At 46.2% G+C, this 17,471-nt stretch overlaps 1 protein-coding gene across 1 annotated transcript in view; it reads right to left on the bottom strand.

Annotated features, from left to right (window-relative positions):
- The window catches only part of Auts2 (activator of transcription and developmental regulator AUTS2), a 1,110,887-nt gene extending 1,098,844 nt beyond the window's left edge, over window positions 1-12,043 (bottom strand). The window contains exon 1 of the mRNA XM_021187184.2: window positions 11,529-12,043. Within this exon, the coding sequence (XP_021042843.1) occupies window positions 11,529-11,837 (309 nt within the window). The 5' untranslated portion in view covers window positions 11,838-12,043. The remainder of the gene's footprint in view (window positions 1-11,528) is intronic.
- Between the last annotated feature and the right edge of the window lie 5,428 nt (window positions 12,044-17,471).

Below are 17,471 nucleotides of genomic sequence, written 5' to 3'. Positions count from 1 at the left end.
ACTTGCCTCTCCTTTCCTGGACTGAAAATGTATGTACATCCGGGTGGAGTGTAGGAAGAACGTAGGTGACATCACTCCCTAGGTTAGGAGTCCTAAACAGAGAGAGTAAAGAAAGCTGGGTAACAGCAAGCATGTAGCATGCATGCAACTGTTCCTCTCTGCTTGGTTGTCCATGTGGAATGACTGGCTCTCTGAGACTCATGCCACTGTGACTCCAGTGATGATAGACTGTAACCTGGAATTGTAAGCTAAGTAAATCCTTTCCTCCTTTAAGCGGCTCTCTGACATTTTGGTTGTGAGCCTAGCCTTTAACGGCTGAGCCATCTCTCCAGTCCCCTAAGTTGTTTTTGGACAGGGTATTTCATCACAGCAACAGAAATAAAACTAGAACACATGACTACCAAAATCCCAGCTTCCCCGCAGAGAGGAGTACTATGCTTGGTAAAAAGGACTCATTTTTCACAGCAAGATTCCCCCGACATCTGATCCAATTTACAAAAATTCGATTTATACCAACTTTGTCAACAGATCAGCCCAGGGAGCAGACCCAGAGATAGGTCTACATTTTAAATGGGAGGCAAGGCCTCTCTGATTGAAGTTCAAACTCAAGCATCCTGGTTTAACAGCTCCATTAATGACATTAAGCACAGATCAAAAGATTACTCAGCCCCTTTGTCAGTCGCATGTGTTATTTATGGGACAACCTATCAATCATGTCTTCCTCTGATTATTTCCTACATTCTGGTCCTAGCCTATTTGGTCTGCCAAATTAATACATTCCATCAGTGCTGGAAATCTAAACAATGGTTGGTAAAAGATTAATAAAATAGTTGGGCTCTCTGCAACCACATACACACCCAGAGAGATTCATCAATGTCTTTTTATTTGCATATCTGGCTGACTGCCCCTGCAGCAAATACGAAAGGCGCAAAGCACAGGTATCCTGGATTTTGGTTTGCATTTAATTCAGGGTGTCAATCTGCTTCTGCTTTAATTACATCCATCTTGATATGTTATTACAATCCCACGGAAAACTTCTTTCCATTATATGAATGGTTATAAACATACATGCATGACAAATTTCCTCACTCAGCAATAAACAGACAAATGCCTTAGCCAACACAATTATGTGAATCTTGTATTTTGAGTCCTTCAGAAGGAAGTTTGAATATTCATCTCAAATACAAGCCAAAGTTCCTCTGTTGCATATATTCTGCTATCAGTATTGATGAAATTGCTCTAAATTTCCCCAGGTTACCATTCTGAAGAAAATAACTTAATCCCCACTCAAAAGATTTAAAAATGTTAAGTAGGTCACAATAATCTCTTATATCCAAGTAATTATCTTTCCACTGGACATTCAAGAATGAGAAGCCAACACTTTCATGACAGAAGGGTGGAAAAAGGGATTTTAAACCAATACACCCGTAGGAAGAAGCAATGAATTTGAAGGTAGTGTACTACTTGGGGAACATGTGGGATGGGTATGAATGTTTTTAAAGGTTCTTGATATTAAATAACCAACAGAATATTATTAGGAAAAAAATAGGAATTTTCTATGGGTGTTCCTCTTGATTTTGGTTTTTAAAACCTTCCTTCTGGGCTACAGATGGATCTCAGTTGGTGGAGATTTTACCTAGCACACACACAGCCCTGGTTCAATCGCCAACAGTGTATAAACTAGGGCTGGTGGTGCACACCAGTAACCCCATGAACTCAGTAAATGTAAGAGGATCAGGAGTTCAAGGTCATCATAGACTACAAAGAAATTCCAAGGCTGGGGGCGGGGGCTGATTTAAAATCTAACAGAACTTTCTTCCATAATCCTCAATCCTTGTACTCACCAGCACTAAGGGGAAATAGTCTCCTACGTTCAGTGGGTAATAGTTGGGACCTCTAACCCCCAGTATGATCCAGAACAGGTCATCAGTTCATCCTTGAGAACTACTTCCATTTGCAAAATGAGGGGCAGAAAAGAACTCACCACTTGGGACAACATCTGTGCAAAGAACACCAAGATGGTGGCTTAAAAAGCATAGCCTTCAGATGTGGCGTGAAATGGATCTGAAGACTACTTAGGAGAAATTCAGATCTGAATTTAAGGATAACCCCTCCTAAAGACTGAATTCCTAGAGTTAATCTTAAAACTAATTTTCTCAAGTAAACTCAGAGAACACTGTAACAAGAAGTAAGGAATCTACACACAGAATTACCAAATTCTTGTCTCCCTCTTTTGCCCCAGAGAAGGCTTTCACTTATAATGTATTGGAGCATTTCCTAGTTCAGTTGAAGACCTTCATGATTGCTGTCAACTGTATGGAAAAACTAAGTGGAAGTCACTGTCATTGCTATCATGTAACTGAAAGCAAGTAATATTCTAATGACAAGCTATTTGTCTTTGCATCTTTATTTTCTTGTATTTCCCTTTAGGTTTTTTTTTTTTTTTTTGGTTTTTCGAGACAGGGTTTCTCTGTGTAGCTCTGGCTGTCCTGGAACTCACTTTGTAGACCAGGCTGGCCTTGAACTCAGAAATCCGCCNGCCTCTGCCTCCCGAGTGCTGGGATTAAAGGCGTGTGCCACCACGCCCGGCTCCCTTTAGTTTTTAACTACGCTAAATGGCACACTAAAGGATGCTTCATTAGCAACCTTTAGCCAATGGGGGCAGGGGTGCAAATGAACAGACATCAAAAGTAAAAAGAAAGAAGACTACAAGGATGATGTCATGCACCTCTGATCCCAGCACCTGATATGCAGAGTCAAGTGAATCTCTATGAGTTCGAGGCCAATCTGCTCTACATAATGAATTACGGACTTGCCAGGGCCATATATCCAGATCCCGTCTCCAGGGGAAGAAGGGGAGGAGGGAGGGAAAAGGAAGAAAAGAGAAGCATGGAGGGAAAAGAGGAGAAAGGGAGAAAAAGGAAGAATAATCAATATTTCAGCATAACAACTGAGGGATGGCTGCAGTACTGAACACTGGGTCTCTTAATTTCTTGAAATTCTAAAATATCACAACCAGCAGAAACTACAAATACTTAGTGTAAGGGTTGCTTTGTAACTGAAAAGGTTAAGTGTAGGGACAACAAGGAAAATGACATTTCTCACTTACCACTACAACTTGACCATGGCAATGGTTTATTTTAGGATTCAAAAATGTAGCTGCAGTTGGAAGTATCAAATCTCACCCACACAACCAAGGGTCACAGTGTGTTGGTAGGCAGTAGTCCAGTTAGCAGCTACTCTAAAGTACTTTAAAAGCTCTTCTGATGCAACTTAATCCTCACCCTTACTAGCCGTTCCTGTCACTCATGTACACTATAAACTTTCTCCTTTCCCTCTATGCCTCTCACTTTTACTACATCCAGGTTGTAGCAGGTTCTAACACCAAGAGCATAAACCACTATGAGGTACACCAACAATTCAAAATGGCAGTAAAGTATTAAACAAATGTATGTACATATTTAGCATTCAATAGTCTGGGTAAACTCTAACTACTGTTTAGCTATGAACTAAGAGATCATAAAAGAGCACAAGAGTGCTCTAACCCAGAGTTAATACCAGAGTACTTTAGATCATCAAGGTTCAAATAATGAAAACTTGGGAAAGCTTAAGTTTTCACATTTCTGTCACAACTTCCCAAATACTTTTCATTTCATTATCTGCATTCCTACTTGTGTTAACTCTTTCAGTAAGGGGAAGAAAGCTAGAAGGAGGAGGGAGGTAGTGCATAATGTAACTGGACCCTGAATTGAGTATGTGAAAGAAATAAGCATTTCATATGAGTTCAAGGTCCAGGTCCTCTTAAAAAGACATGGAACTGGAGACTTAAACAGTATAGACATAAAAGCTTACGCTGACATAGTCCCTTCCTAAGTAAGCAAAAGCTGTCGGATGGTTTGAAACTACTCATTCTCACCTGCAGTTACCAAAGCAATAGGGAGAGAGAGAGAGAAAGAGAGAGAGAGAGAGAGAGAGAGAGAGAGAGAGAGAGAGAGAGAGAGAGAGAGAGAGAGAGAGAGAGAGAGAGAGAGAGAGAGAGAGACCTAACTATTCTTTGTGACCCTGACTGAAACCAAGACATGAAAACACAAGATACTACTCCTGTTCTGCATGGGAGACAGAGACTGTGAAGACGTAGCTCACACCAGAAGGGGAAAGATGACACATCTTAGAGTCTCCCTCTTAAAATCTAAGTCCCTCACTTCTAGCTGAAGCAGGTAAACCAACAGGAAACCTACACTCATGGAACAGTTCAAGATTATGTATTAAAAGTACTTCTGCCCTAGCTAGCAGTATATCCCAACGTGTTTTTAGCTTCTCCGGTCTTGATTGTTACTTAATTAACTACTGCAGTCTTCTTTTCCATTTTCAAAGAGTTTTGAATCTACTTAAATTTTTCAGGCTGTCATCAAATAAGATATCGCTATCCTTTTACCAGGTGGTTTTCCTAAATCTACAGCATATGGGGTGTAATCCCAACCCTGGAGTGCAGGGGAAGTGTTAAAGAGATGCTGCCTCTGCACTTCGACTAAGTGAAACTACATTTAGTGTATTGTAAATATACACCTATTCAGAATGGGGTAAAATGACTGAAATCCACTCTCAGCACCAACACACACACACACACACACACAAAACGTCTTCCATCAACCAGCTCATCAGCAAGACCTACATTATTCCACAATAATCCCAACAGTTGTTTTCTGTGCTTAATGACTTTCTAGTCTTAACAATCTCTCAAACTAAAGAATCACCATTTATTTTTGACAGTATTTTTTTTAAAAAAATAGCTTTATATACAAGTGTCCCAGAATCTCTATCACAATTAATTACTCTGGTTTGTTTTTGTTTTGAACTTCAGAGTAGTGCTGGAAGACTGAACCCAGAGCCTTGCACATGCAAGGCAAGTACTTTACCATTGAGCTACACTCCCCAGAGGGGGGGGGAAAAATGTATTAATCTTTTTCCAAATAAGTGTTAAGGGAACACCTCTCTCAAAACCAACCACTCCTTTAAGTCATCTGACTCATTTGTATCTTACCCAACATAGCTAAAGCAGTTAATCTCCACGGCTAGCAAGAGCCACAGGGAAGCCTCCTACCAAGGCCTTCAAATTCACCTCACCTAAAGACTCCTCCAATGAAATCTTCGCTTCACAGAGTAAAACACCAAAGTTCAGTGAGTATGGTAAAAAGCTTCAGTTCATGCACACAAGCAATCCATACTCTTTCCCCCCCTGCCCCAATCACTCAGAAAGTCCTCAGAACCTGGAGTTATGCACATTTCTCAGAACTGCAATGCTGGGGCCTGACCTCGTTCAGCCATCTCACAGGCAAACTTTGCAAGACAGAAAGAAACAGTCCTGGAGAAAGACTCTGACCTGTGTCTCTCCCTGGCTCTGGAAGCGCTCTGACCCTCCGCGAATCACCATGACATGCGCTGCAAGCCAGGAGCCGGCTAACCAGAAACCTTTGTTTTAACACCAATGTCAAATTCCCCTCTCGCCCCCACCTTCTTTTTCCAGGTTGCTAAAAAGCAGCAATACATAAAACCAGAAGGGTCCGAGGAAAGATTAAAAAGCATTGGCTGGAGGGCAACTTGGTGACATCAGAATCGAGCAGCAGCTGTCAGACTGAGAAAGAGCTATTAGTGAAAAGGGGTCACCAACACTCACCTCTTGGTGGGGTTAAGGAAAAAAAAAAAAACAGGAAAACAGTTGACGCAAGGCAGAAAAATAAGTGGGCATCTCTCTATTAATATCATCACAGACCTCACGTGCCATTCCTGCAGCAGCTTCCTGTACAAGAGCCTCCGAAGCGGAGCTTCTACACTCTTCCATCAGCCCAATCCCTTGACTCTCGGAGACCACCAAGCTCTGGAATGGGTTCTTTGACACCTTAACCCACATTCCCTACTGATTTGTGGATACAATGCTGAGAATTAAAATGTTCTGGGGCCAGAGAGGTTTAGGAGATAAGGTACACTCTATTTCCTCCTCTGATAATCAAAATTCACACTCAGATAATAAAAACTTTTAATTCTGGCAGAACGAGTCATTCTAAAATGTATTTGAGAACTGATTATTCTGCTGCAGTCCAAAACACAATCTGAGGAGCCTGGACAAAGCTGTGTTCCCTTTCAGCCTGAGAACATTCACTATAACTTCATCTCACTCTTTCCAGCAACAGAGGACTGAGGGAAAGAATGCTTTAAGAAGGTGAGATCCCAAGGTGGCTCGTACAACTACTCAGAAAAGCCAAGTCTGGCTGGTGGGTCTCCCGGTCCCCTAAGAAGAACTTCTTCGATGCTACTGTACTCTTTCCTAACCAGACTTCTCAGCCCCTAGTCTTAGGCGCCCAGTGTCTTCTTGGACTTCTTCCTGAGTTGCCTTCATTATTTCTTCAGAAAGCTCTCCCATTTTTCACTACTATCTTATCTACCAATCACTACATCCTTCTAGGGCCCATCTTTTCCAGGAGGACTTCTCAAGGGCTGGGGGTGTAATTCAGTTAATAGGCTGTTTTCTTAGCACATACACAAAGCCCCCGCACAGCCAAAATAGGAGATGAAGTCGACACCTATTTTCCCAGCACTCAGAAGGTGGAAGGAGGAAGATCACAAGATCATGGTCATCCTCCCTTACACAGTAAGTTCGAACCCAGCCTACAGTGCATGAGACTATGTCTCAAAACACACATATCCACACAAAACCTTATCTCGTTCTCTCCTCTCTAAAAGTCTACTTAAGTTAACATGACTCAAGTACCTGTTTCAAAATCATTTTGTAGGTATTAGATTTAACTTATCAACTATATTGTAATCTTTCCAGACATTATGAACATTTTAGGCTTTTCAACTCCTAGTGCCTTATACATATTAAGCATTGCAGACATGTCTGCTGAGTGGCATGAGGCACATAATAAACTTAGAAAGTGAACTCTCAAAACTAAATTACTAGCACCTACTAGACCTAAGAGAGAAAAGTGTTAGATTCCATATAAAAGTCTTAATAGACCACTGACACATGGGTGAATCCTGAAGCAGAACTAGGAAGCAATGTCACGGGGAAACCTGTATTTGATCCTCTACACACAGAATTCAGTCTTCCCCTCCTTTTTTTCCCCCCCCAGAATACTACAGCACCAACAGACTTATCTGGCAAGTCTACCAGTGTCATCTTTCTTTCCCTGTGGTCAGCTGTACAAAAAGAAATATCCAAATTACAAAAGAAGAAGAGTAGGAGAAATAACTAATTTGCAAAGTCAAATTTTCAGCCAGGATGCTACTCCTGGCTCCCTAATAGAAACCTAAAGAATTCTGAAAAGCACCTCACCTGACACACCAATAAGTACATCCTGTTAGTACCAGAGTACCAACATTTCAATTTATACTTTGAGTGCTACAAGCCACTTTGTTTGGGTTTACGCCAAGTGGGATAGCATGTGCCCATAAGCCCAGCACTGAATGTGCAGGTCTAGCCTGTGCTACGTAACACCACCCTGCCCACTACCCTCCCAAAAAACTAAGACAAACAACACATTTAGAGCTACTTGGCCTCATCCTAACATCCAAAGAATACCCAAACACGAAAAAGAAATACTGTTTCTAAATGGCACTTCTGCTTCTCAACTGTGTAATGAGAACACACAGTTCAACTTTAGCCTCCTCACCTACCCTCTTATCTTCTATCATGAGACTCTTTGTAATCACATACTTGAACTTCAGGGCACAATTACTCAAGACAAGTGTCCCTGCAGAATATGCAACTACCTCAGCCAGTTTCACTGCTTATAACATGTGGGAGATGCCAAACTGCCCTCTGAGCGTCCCGTCTTCTTATATAAAAATCTAATGATTGTAAAGAATAAGCATTAAGATTGTAGGCTGCCATTATGCTTATTACCTTTAGTCTAGTATCTGTACAACCAAAGCTGGCCTGGAAGTATTTATATCAAACTATTCCACTATCACTTAGGAGCTTCTGGAAGGAGGGAGGGAGGGAGGGAGGGAGGGAGGGAGGGAGGAAGGAAGGAAGGAAGGAAGGAAGGAAGGAAGGAAGGAAGGAAGGAAGGAAGGAAGTCACAAACACCACGAAATCTCTAAGGACAAAATCTCAGAGTCAGTTTGTCTATTCACAACCTAAGTATGTGATTCCCTAAGTCTGCCAGAAATGGCTCTAAACTGGTGTAATTTGTAAGCCTAACTGTCCAAGCCAATACCTATGGCTTCTTGATGATTCATGGTAAAAGTTATTTTCATTTACAAGCACAAGCGTGTATTTAGCGTAACTCTTGGTATCTATGGTAATTCTTAGCATACACATTTTTTTTTTAAGTATAAAATAGTTTATTAAGGGAATGGGGAGGAGAGTTAAAAGAGTCAGTCGTAGGCAGAAAAAGGCAGAGAGAAGCAGGGGCTGGCCATGGCCACGTGTGGGGGGGTGGGATGGGGAGCAGAGGGAGAGCAAGGGAGCAAGAGAGAGACAAGAGCTTAAGAGGGTAAGAGCCATACACATGTTCTTAACACACATTTTTATCCAAGTTCAGAGTTGAACTGCCTGTTCCACCTAAGCCTTCACATTTCTGGGTGACAGTTCAGTAAATCTTTCAAATTTAGTGTAGTGAACATCAGAGACTCAACTGTCACTGCAGGCTCAGGCTCAGACCATCCAACATGGACACAGTGTGTTAACAGCCAATATATTTACATTTTCCTCACCACCTACCCGCACCACCAAATAAAAAAAAAAAAAAAGGATAAACATTATTTTTATCTTCCAATACATGGTTTTAACAGATTTATTAACAGGTTTTCTAAAAAATCTGAACTTTCTAAAAACATGACTAGACAGAATATGTAATATTAGTGAACGGTTAATTTACTGAAGAGAGATAATGGTACTGTGGGGATTTCTAAAGTCATCTTAATCATTTATATATACTTGGGAGGTTGATGCAGAAATATTTACAGATGTCACCACAGCAGGTCTGAAAGATGAGAGAGAGAGAGCTCAATGAACTACAGAAGGAGCAAGACAGGAGTTGTAAGTTGTTGACTCTGGGGGTGTTGGGTGCACTGGAGTTTACTGTTCCATCTACTTTCTCATACAAGATTTTTTTTTTTTAAATTATACCCTTTATACCAATGCACCATTACAGGTGTGATATCATGGTGGTCATAGAAGTATCATAGCATTCAGCTAACCAAATCCGGTTTTAAATCTGGAAAAGTAGCTGCGAAGTAAGTTGCATTGCAGAAAGAGGGTGTGGTATTCATCTTGAACTTGATTGCCTTTAAAAAAGTATAAATTTTAAGGCTTTAAACAAGACTGGACCGAGAACATTTTCTAGCAAAAGATAAAGTCAGACAGCTGCTTAAACAAAATACAAAACAAGTGCAAAATTTTCTTCCACCTCCACCTGAGATGACACAGATGACCCCTCTTGCTGACTAAGTGGGGCCACCCAGCCGAGCATGGCAACTACCCAGAGCACAGAACCACTTGTAAGCAGCTTTTCCAAGTCTTTCCCTCACCAGCCATAGGCAGCCATGCTGAGCCAAAGCCCAGGCAGCATTCTCTCCTAGGATACATGATGCCACTCCAATGCCCATTTTAAAGCAAGAAAGAGATCACACTGCAGTACCCATTCACCTCTGCAAAGTTCAAAAAACACAGTTGTAAGCATCCTGACTGGTGACCCTCAGCACTTGGAGCTGAGAGCACCAACTCTAAAACCGATGTTTAAGCCAAATACTAGCATCAAAATCTCTGGTCATCACCAGGGCCAGGATCACCAGCCTTCCGTCCTTCCTCCCCAACCAGTAGCTACCAGCCACCAGCCACCACCATCACCCCCATCCAAAGGACTTTACAGACATGAACAAGTCTGACAGACAGGAAGATTGCCTTTTTAAAAACACTTAAACTTGACATCCAAACACAGATCTAGAACCAACAACCTAAACCTGCACAGTCAGTGCACGTGAGGCTTACGCTCTCATTAACAAAGCTCGATTTGGCACCCCTGAAACAATACCACAACGTCAGCAAAGATAAATAAATAATAAATAAAGGAAAGGGAAAAGTTTCCTCACACCATTATGTCAGGTGCCATGAAAGGCTACAAACCAACCATATTTGGGTTTTGTGCTGGATCAACTCAGGAGAACCTCGGAACCTCCTGTGTATTTGTGGCTGTGTGTGTGTTGAGGGTGGGGAAAGGGAGGAAGAGGAGGAAAGAGAGCAGTTAAATGTATACAAACCAATAAACCAATGACCAACCCTAGCACCAAATCAGATCTGCCCAGGCGAAGATACTTTTCTGTGACCCCTGGACTGTCTCCCTCCAGCTCCTTCCATCCAACAGATACACACACACACACACACACACACACACACACACACACACACACACACCAGGAACCTCTTAGCAGGCAGGAAAATGTGCATTTGAAAAACCAAGGCTGCCTGCAGGTGCCTAAGGAATAAAGACAGACACACAAACACATACACAAAGCCAATCACTGGGGGTGGGGGGGGGCACATACAAAAAGGAAAAGAGGAACAACTGGTGACAAACCCTTCAGCAGTCAGCTAGGATTTTGTCTTGCCTCCTACCAGCCCTCCCTGGTGTACCTTCTTCTGTCCTTCAACTAAATTGCTCATGTACACACACACACACACACACACACACACACACACACATGCACACACACACCAACACACCCCACAGCAAATGTATGTGTGTGGATAATATTGTCATTAACCCTTTCTGCAATATAGCCCCATGCAGAATATAGAAAGATATTGCATCCTTTCCTCTTCTCCCCTCCTCCCTCCTTTCTCCCAACAAGGAGAAAACGCCCCCTTCCCCAGCTTCACCAAAAAAAGGGGGAGGGGGGTATAGAAAAGCCACAAAACCCTAGCAGCCTCTGATCCCCAGGACATCCAGAAAAAGCATATACTAGACAGACTAACACACACACACACACACACACACACACACACACACACACACACACACACACACGGGAACATATGGCTCTGTAGAAAGCACACACAGAACAGTCCACAGGCACCCCAAACCCAAGCAAAGACTTCCACCAGCCAAGAAGCCATGATTGGGGAGGGAGAAGAGGAGGAAAGGAGTGGGGGTAGAACCATCCGTGGAGAAGGGGGGCGCATTGTTGTGATGCCTGAACCCCTTTCTTTCCACCCATCTGCTGTGGAGGGAGGTGGGGGTGCAGGAAGGGGGCGCAAGGGAAAGGCAAGCTGGACAAGAAGGAAACCAGTAGAAGATCAGACCAGGCAGACCCGCTTGGCGATTCCCTCCTTGCTGCCTAGCTGCCCCCAGCTCCCCCTACATACAACCCCACACCCAACAATAAGACCTCGGCCGAGACAGAGAGCTTCGAGTGCGGCGGGGGAGGCAAGAAAACCGGGGTGCAGCCGAGTGTGTGTGTGTGGGGGGGGTGTCATGCATAAAAGGAAACCATGGGGGAAACAGGAAAGGGGGTCCCCCCCTTACCTCCAGCGCTTCAAAAGTAACAAAGCTGGTCATGGCAAATCCATCAATGATGTCCTCTTCGGCTGAGGTGGACTCTCTGCGCTTCCTCCGCGGGGGTCTGGGCCGGGACGGGGCGGAGGATGGGGGCTTTCCATTGTCTTCCTTGTCGGAGCCCGACGATGAAGCCAGCGAGGGAGCCCGGGTCCGGCCGGCTCCTATACCACCCGCCGCACCGGTTCCTAACCCGGCCCGGGAGCGTCTCTCCCGGTCTCGCTGTGATCGAGACCTCCGCTTTTTCCGGAGTCCATGTCCCCGCGTCGGGCCATCCATGGTTCTTTTAACCGCGCCGGGGATCTTCCCCGTTCGCCTACCCGCGCGCCACAGGCTCGGGCCGCGGCCACACACACACACACACACACACACACCCCAAGAAGAAGAAAAAAAAATTGACACCGAGCCCCCCTTCCTCCTGCACGGGCTTTTCCCTCCCGCCGCGAGGAAGGGCGCGGGGGAGAAAGCGGCTCGGAGAAATTAAAAAAAAAAAAAAAAGAATCCGAAGAAGAACAAGAAGGGAGGGCAGGGGGAAAAAGAGAAAGAAAAAAGGGGGAAGGGGCGGGGAGACGGGGAGGGAGGGATGGGGAAGCGAGAGGGCGAAGTGTGGGGCTCCCCTCTGCACCGAGGGTCGGAGATGCCTGCGAACAGCGCCGAGCAAAGTAATGGCTGAACACACAGGTCTCCTTTACAGAGGAAAGGGGGGGAAAAAAAATAACTCACCAAGCAGGCAATAAATCAGAATAGCGGAATGCTTTGATCAAGAGACTGGGGAAGCCCTCCCCGCGGCCATGCTCTCTCCCCACCACTGAAATCGCCTCGCTTCTCGCTTTCTCTAGAGACCCCCCCACCCCCAAAAAAAATTAAAAAAAAAAAAAAAAAAAGCCCGAGGTCCGAAAAGGTCACGGTGAAGTGAGGGGTGGGTGGCAATGAACTTCACCCGCCCCCTCGTGCAGGAAAACACCCCACACCTCCGCCTCTCTCGCACACTCGTCTCGCAGAAAAACTCACTCCCGGGCTCCCAGTCTTTTTTTTAAGAAATGCATCCAAGGGAAGCCAAGGCTGGAGAGCGAGCTGAGAGGGGCGAGACCCCCCAGAGAGGGGAGCATAACCACGCAATCACAAGCGGAGACAGAGGTTGCCCGAGGAAAAGGAGGAAGGGAAGGAGGAGGACGCTGAAAGCAGTTGTGGGATTTTTTTTTTTTTTTTTTTTTGGTCTTCGAGGGGGGGGGGAGGAGGAGAAAAAAGATGAAAGAAGAGAAGAATTGCAAAGCCTGGCGCGTGCCACCGACCCCCTCCTCACATACACATGCACGCACGCACACACACAAATTGTAGATCTCCCCCCACCCGACCCCCAGTTCCAGAGGTCACCCTTCCTCCAAAAAAAAAAATAATAATAATAATAAAATAAAATTATAAAGGAGGAGGAGGGTGAGTCAGTCAACGAGGAAAGCAAAGAGCAGTCTCCAACCCGAGATACACCGGTGCGGTGCCCGCCGCCGCCTCTTCTTCTTCTTCTTCTTCTTCTTCTTCGTCTTCTTCGTCGTCTTCTTCTTCTTCTCCTTCTTCTTCTTCTTCCTCTTTTTCTTCTTCTTCTTCTTCTTGTTCTTCGCGTCGCCCCGCCTGAGGAAGAAGCGCTGCGAGATGCCGCTCGGTCACTCGTCCGCTCTCTCGCTCGCTCGCTCGCTCGCTCTCAGCTTAACGCTGCCTCAGCCGCCGCCGCCGGAGCCCGGAGCCCGAGGGTGCACGGCGTGTCCCCGGGCGGCTGCAGCCAGAGCCCGGGCACGGCCTCATCCTCCGCCCGCCTCGCTCGCTCACACGGCGCCCGCTCCTCCCCCTCCGGCCGGCCCACCGCCGCCGCCGCCGCCCGCCTCGGCCCAGCCCTGCGCCCGCCCGCTTGCCGTCTCCCTCTCTCCCTCTCTCTCTTCCCCCTCTCTCTCCCCTTCTCTCGCACGCGCGCTCGAGCTCGCTCACCGGCGAGCGCTCTGGAAGACCGCCCTCTTCGCGCCTCGCTCTGCGCGCGCTCCCGAGGACCGCCCTCCTGGCTCGGCACGCGCTCCCGAGAGCCACCCCCCCTCCCCTCACGCCTCACTCGGCGCGCTCCCGAGAGACGCCCCCTCCCCTTTTGCCNCCCCCCCCCTTCGCGGGCTCCCGAGAATCTCTCACGCCTCGTTCTCTCTCTCTCTCCCCCCCCACCTCCCCCAAAACGCCCCAGCACCACGGGGCGCGCTCCCGAGGGCCGCCCCTTCCACTCAGGCACCACTAGCTGCGCGCTCCCGAGAGAAGCCCCTCCCCTCGCGCCTCTCTCTCTCCCACGCGCGTCCCCGTCCCCCCTCCTCCTCCCGCGCGCCTCGGGCCGGGCTGGATCACGTGACCCGCCCCCCCCCTCCCCTAGTTGTAGAGTGTGTGGAAAGCAAAAAAGGCTGAGGGGCTGGCCACCGCTCCATGAGCCCAGGGCATGCGCGCTGGGGCGGCCGGGCCTGCGCACTTGGGGGCGGAAGGGGGTCTCCAGAGGCTGTGGGGTGGGTGTGTTGGAGGGGGTCGGTCACGGGCCGGTGTGGAGTTGAAGTTCGAGGGCGTGGAGGCTGCCCCAGCATCCCGCCAAACGCACGGAGGACTGGCGCGCGCACGCGTAGCCGGCACCTTTCTCCGGACACTTGCTCCCCGGAGCGCCTGGTCGCCTCCACTCCTGAAGCTCTTCTTGCTGCTGCTTCAACTACACCGAAGTACCTCTAGGCGCTTTGCAGGCGCGCGCCCGGTGCAAAAAAAAGAAAAAAAGAAAAAGTGCGTGCAGCGAGGGGAGGTGCAAAGCATGGACCCAAAGAGGGTGCACTTTGGGGACAAGAAGAGTAGTCAGTCCAGTGCTGCGTCCAGGCTCACCAAGGCAGCCAACCAGCAAGTGCTGGAAACTTCTCCCCCCCCCCTCCCCGCTCTGCGTGCTAGGACACCGAATGCCTGAGTGCCCCTGAACCCAGGCGACCCCCGCCGGGCCAGCACTTTTGGTGTCTCTGTGGGAGACCCTTTGAGGAGGCGCTAGCCGCTTTGGAGCCGCCAGACACCGGGAACTTGAACCTAGAGCAAGGGACTGAGTAGCTCGGGGCTGTCCCAGTCTGAGGACTCCAAACCGCCATCCCCCCCCTCCGCTGCAGACTTCGCTTACTGCTTAGCTGCAGGAGGATGGAGCAGAGGTGGCTTCCCTACGTTTTCCAGCACGATGTAACGGATGCTTATAAAAAGTTGTATTAAAGAGCTGACTACAGCCCCGAATCGATCAACCAAAGCGACCAGCCTCTCTGGATAAAATAGCTGTGCGTTTTTTCAAGGCACTTGGAATTGATCTATACTCACCGACAGTCTTCTCTCAGCAATCTCTTAGTCGCTTCTCTTTCTTGTCCAAGCACATAAACACCGTGGCACATCACCCCTCACCCCTAGCAACCCACACTTGGCATGAAGGAAAAGAAAACAAACTGACATTAATTGCTCACAATGAGCCAGGCACCGTGTTACAGTGCTTTGTACGCGATTTCTACTGTTCTGAATCCCAGTCTGCACATAACAGAATAAGAAGGTCAGAAGCAGTGGAAGAGGAAAAAAACAAAAACAAAAACGAACGTTTCTCAAATGGATGCTTTTTTTTTTTTTGTCTTTCATTCAACAGATATTAGGGCTTCACAGCTGTAGGTTCGGGGAATACAGTGGCACCCCAAACAGAGAAGTGCTTGAATCTTATTTTCTGACAAGTGAATCTCTTTGTCTTAACACTTCCAGATTTAGTGGTTGGTTTCTCAATACTTTGTTTTTAAGTCACACTTCAGCTTCCCTGTTTCAAGAACCCAGGTCTGTGAGCATATGGGTAGTGGTAGACAAGGAGACGGAAGAGATCAAGTGGAGTGTGAATAAGACAGGCTTTATGTCTGTCCGGGGGAACAAACCATTTAACCTTAGGCAAGACTTTCAAATGACTAATTTTCTCATCTTGTAAATCAAAGAAGTTCAATTAAATGTTCAAAAAGTTCCCTTTCAAGCTTTCCACGGCCTTCTTGAAAACGTAGCATCTTTTTTTTAGTATATCCTGTGCTTTTTTTTGTTTCCCCCTTGAGAATGGTGTTGTGTGATAAATGGGAATTTATTAGGGAGCAGAGTGACACCTTCCAAAATTACTTAGCTGTACTGACTGTTGCTGCCCCCTGGAACAGTCACTTAAATTCAGACTCCTGTACCCAACCTCCCTTCTAGGATGCTGTTCCCTGCAATGGCTGGAACCCACGCTGAGGCGATCAAGCAAATTCCTCAAAATACAGGCAGGTTCCTTGTCATTCACAGAAGGAACTTGGGCTCATTCTCAGGGTTCATTTCTAGGATATTCTAATTTTCGTTTTTGTTCCTGTGATTAAAAAAATTTTTATTTATTTATTTATTTATTTATTTATTTATTTTGAGGAGCAAAGAGTTTATTTGGCTTATGCTTCCAGGTCACAGTCTTGCCATCACTGAGGGAAGTCAGGACAGGAACCTGGCAGAGACCATGGGAGAATGCTGCTTGGTGGCTCGCCTCTGGCACACTCTTCCCTCTTCTAGCTTTGTTACACAACCCAGGATCACCTGCCCAGTGATGGCACCACCTACAGAGGCAGGCCTGGCCCTCCCACATCCATCAACAAGCCAGTTCCCCTACAGACTTGGCAAAAGACCAGTGATCTGGGCAATCCCCAAACTGAGACTCCCTCAGCTGACTCTGGGCTGTGTCAGGTTGACAGCTGAAGCGAACTGGGACAGATGTAAAAACTGTCTTCGATGTGGACAAGATTCTAGGAAACCAGGAAGCAACGTCGCAAGTAGAGTCACTTGTCACAAACTTTGGAGACTGAGTTGGGAAAAGTGTGAAATTGTCAAATATAATAAGAGGCATTATATTGGTGACTTTTCAGAGCAGCCCTTGGCAGTCATGTCTTTAAAGAGTAATGTCTAGTTGGGGGTGGGGGGAAAGTGGATCGTAATATACTGTATCCAAGAACCTTGCCTCTGGCAAGAGTAATTTGCAAACGTATTTTGGGATAATGTTTAAATGATTTTTTTTTCAGGGTCCAAGTGTAGTGCTCACTAGAATTCGTAATGGCTTTTGGGGTCAGAATTTCATCATATTCTTCCATTGGAGAGTTAAAATTATTTATGTGTTTTATTGCTCTTATTTGTCTCTAAATCTCCATCTCATCTGTTTGGATCACTAATGAATGATTAATAATACTGCATAATAAGCTAAGCAATTGCTGTGTGTGGCACTGTTCCAAGGGTATTAAAGTAATATCTCAATTAATTCTCAGAAGTTTTAATTTTTGTGTATGAGTTTACATATGAGTATGTGTGGGGGCAGGGTACACACGCATATACATATAGATATACATATATATAGATATATATAGATATACATATAGATATACATATACATATGCAGGTGTGCACCTTCCCGAATGCATGGAGACTTCAGAGGAGAATGTCAGATGTCCTGTTCTGTCACTCTCCATCTGATTTCTTTGAAACAGATCCTCTCACTGAATGTGGAGTTAGGCTGACAAATCACAAATCCCAGCCATCGTCCTTTCTGTCCTCAACAGGGTTGAGATTAAAGGTGGTTGCACTGGCTGGTTTTGTGTGTCAACTTGACACAGGCTGGAGTTGTCACAGAGAAAGGAGCTTCAGTTGAGGAAATACCTCCATGAGATTCACCTATAAGACATTTTCTCAATTAGTGATCAAGGGGGGAAAGGCCCCTTGTGGGTAGTGCCATCTCTGGACTGGTAGTCTTGGGTTCTATAAGCAAGCAAGCTGAGCAAGCCAGGGGAAGCAAGCCAGTAAAGAACATCCCTCCATGGCCTCTGCATCAGTTCCTGCTTCCTGACCTGCTTGAGT

This window comes from Mus pahari, chromosome 23 (assembly GCF_900095145.1).
Source record: "Mus pahari chromosome 23, PAHARI_EIJ_v1.1, whole genome shotgun sequence".
Classification (NCBI taxonomy): domain Eukaryota; kingdom Metazoa; phylum Chordata; class Mammalia; order Rodentia; family Muridae; genus Mus; species Mus pahari.
This window is presented reverse-complemented; position numbering and strand designations above follow the sequence as displayed.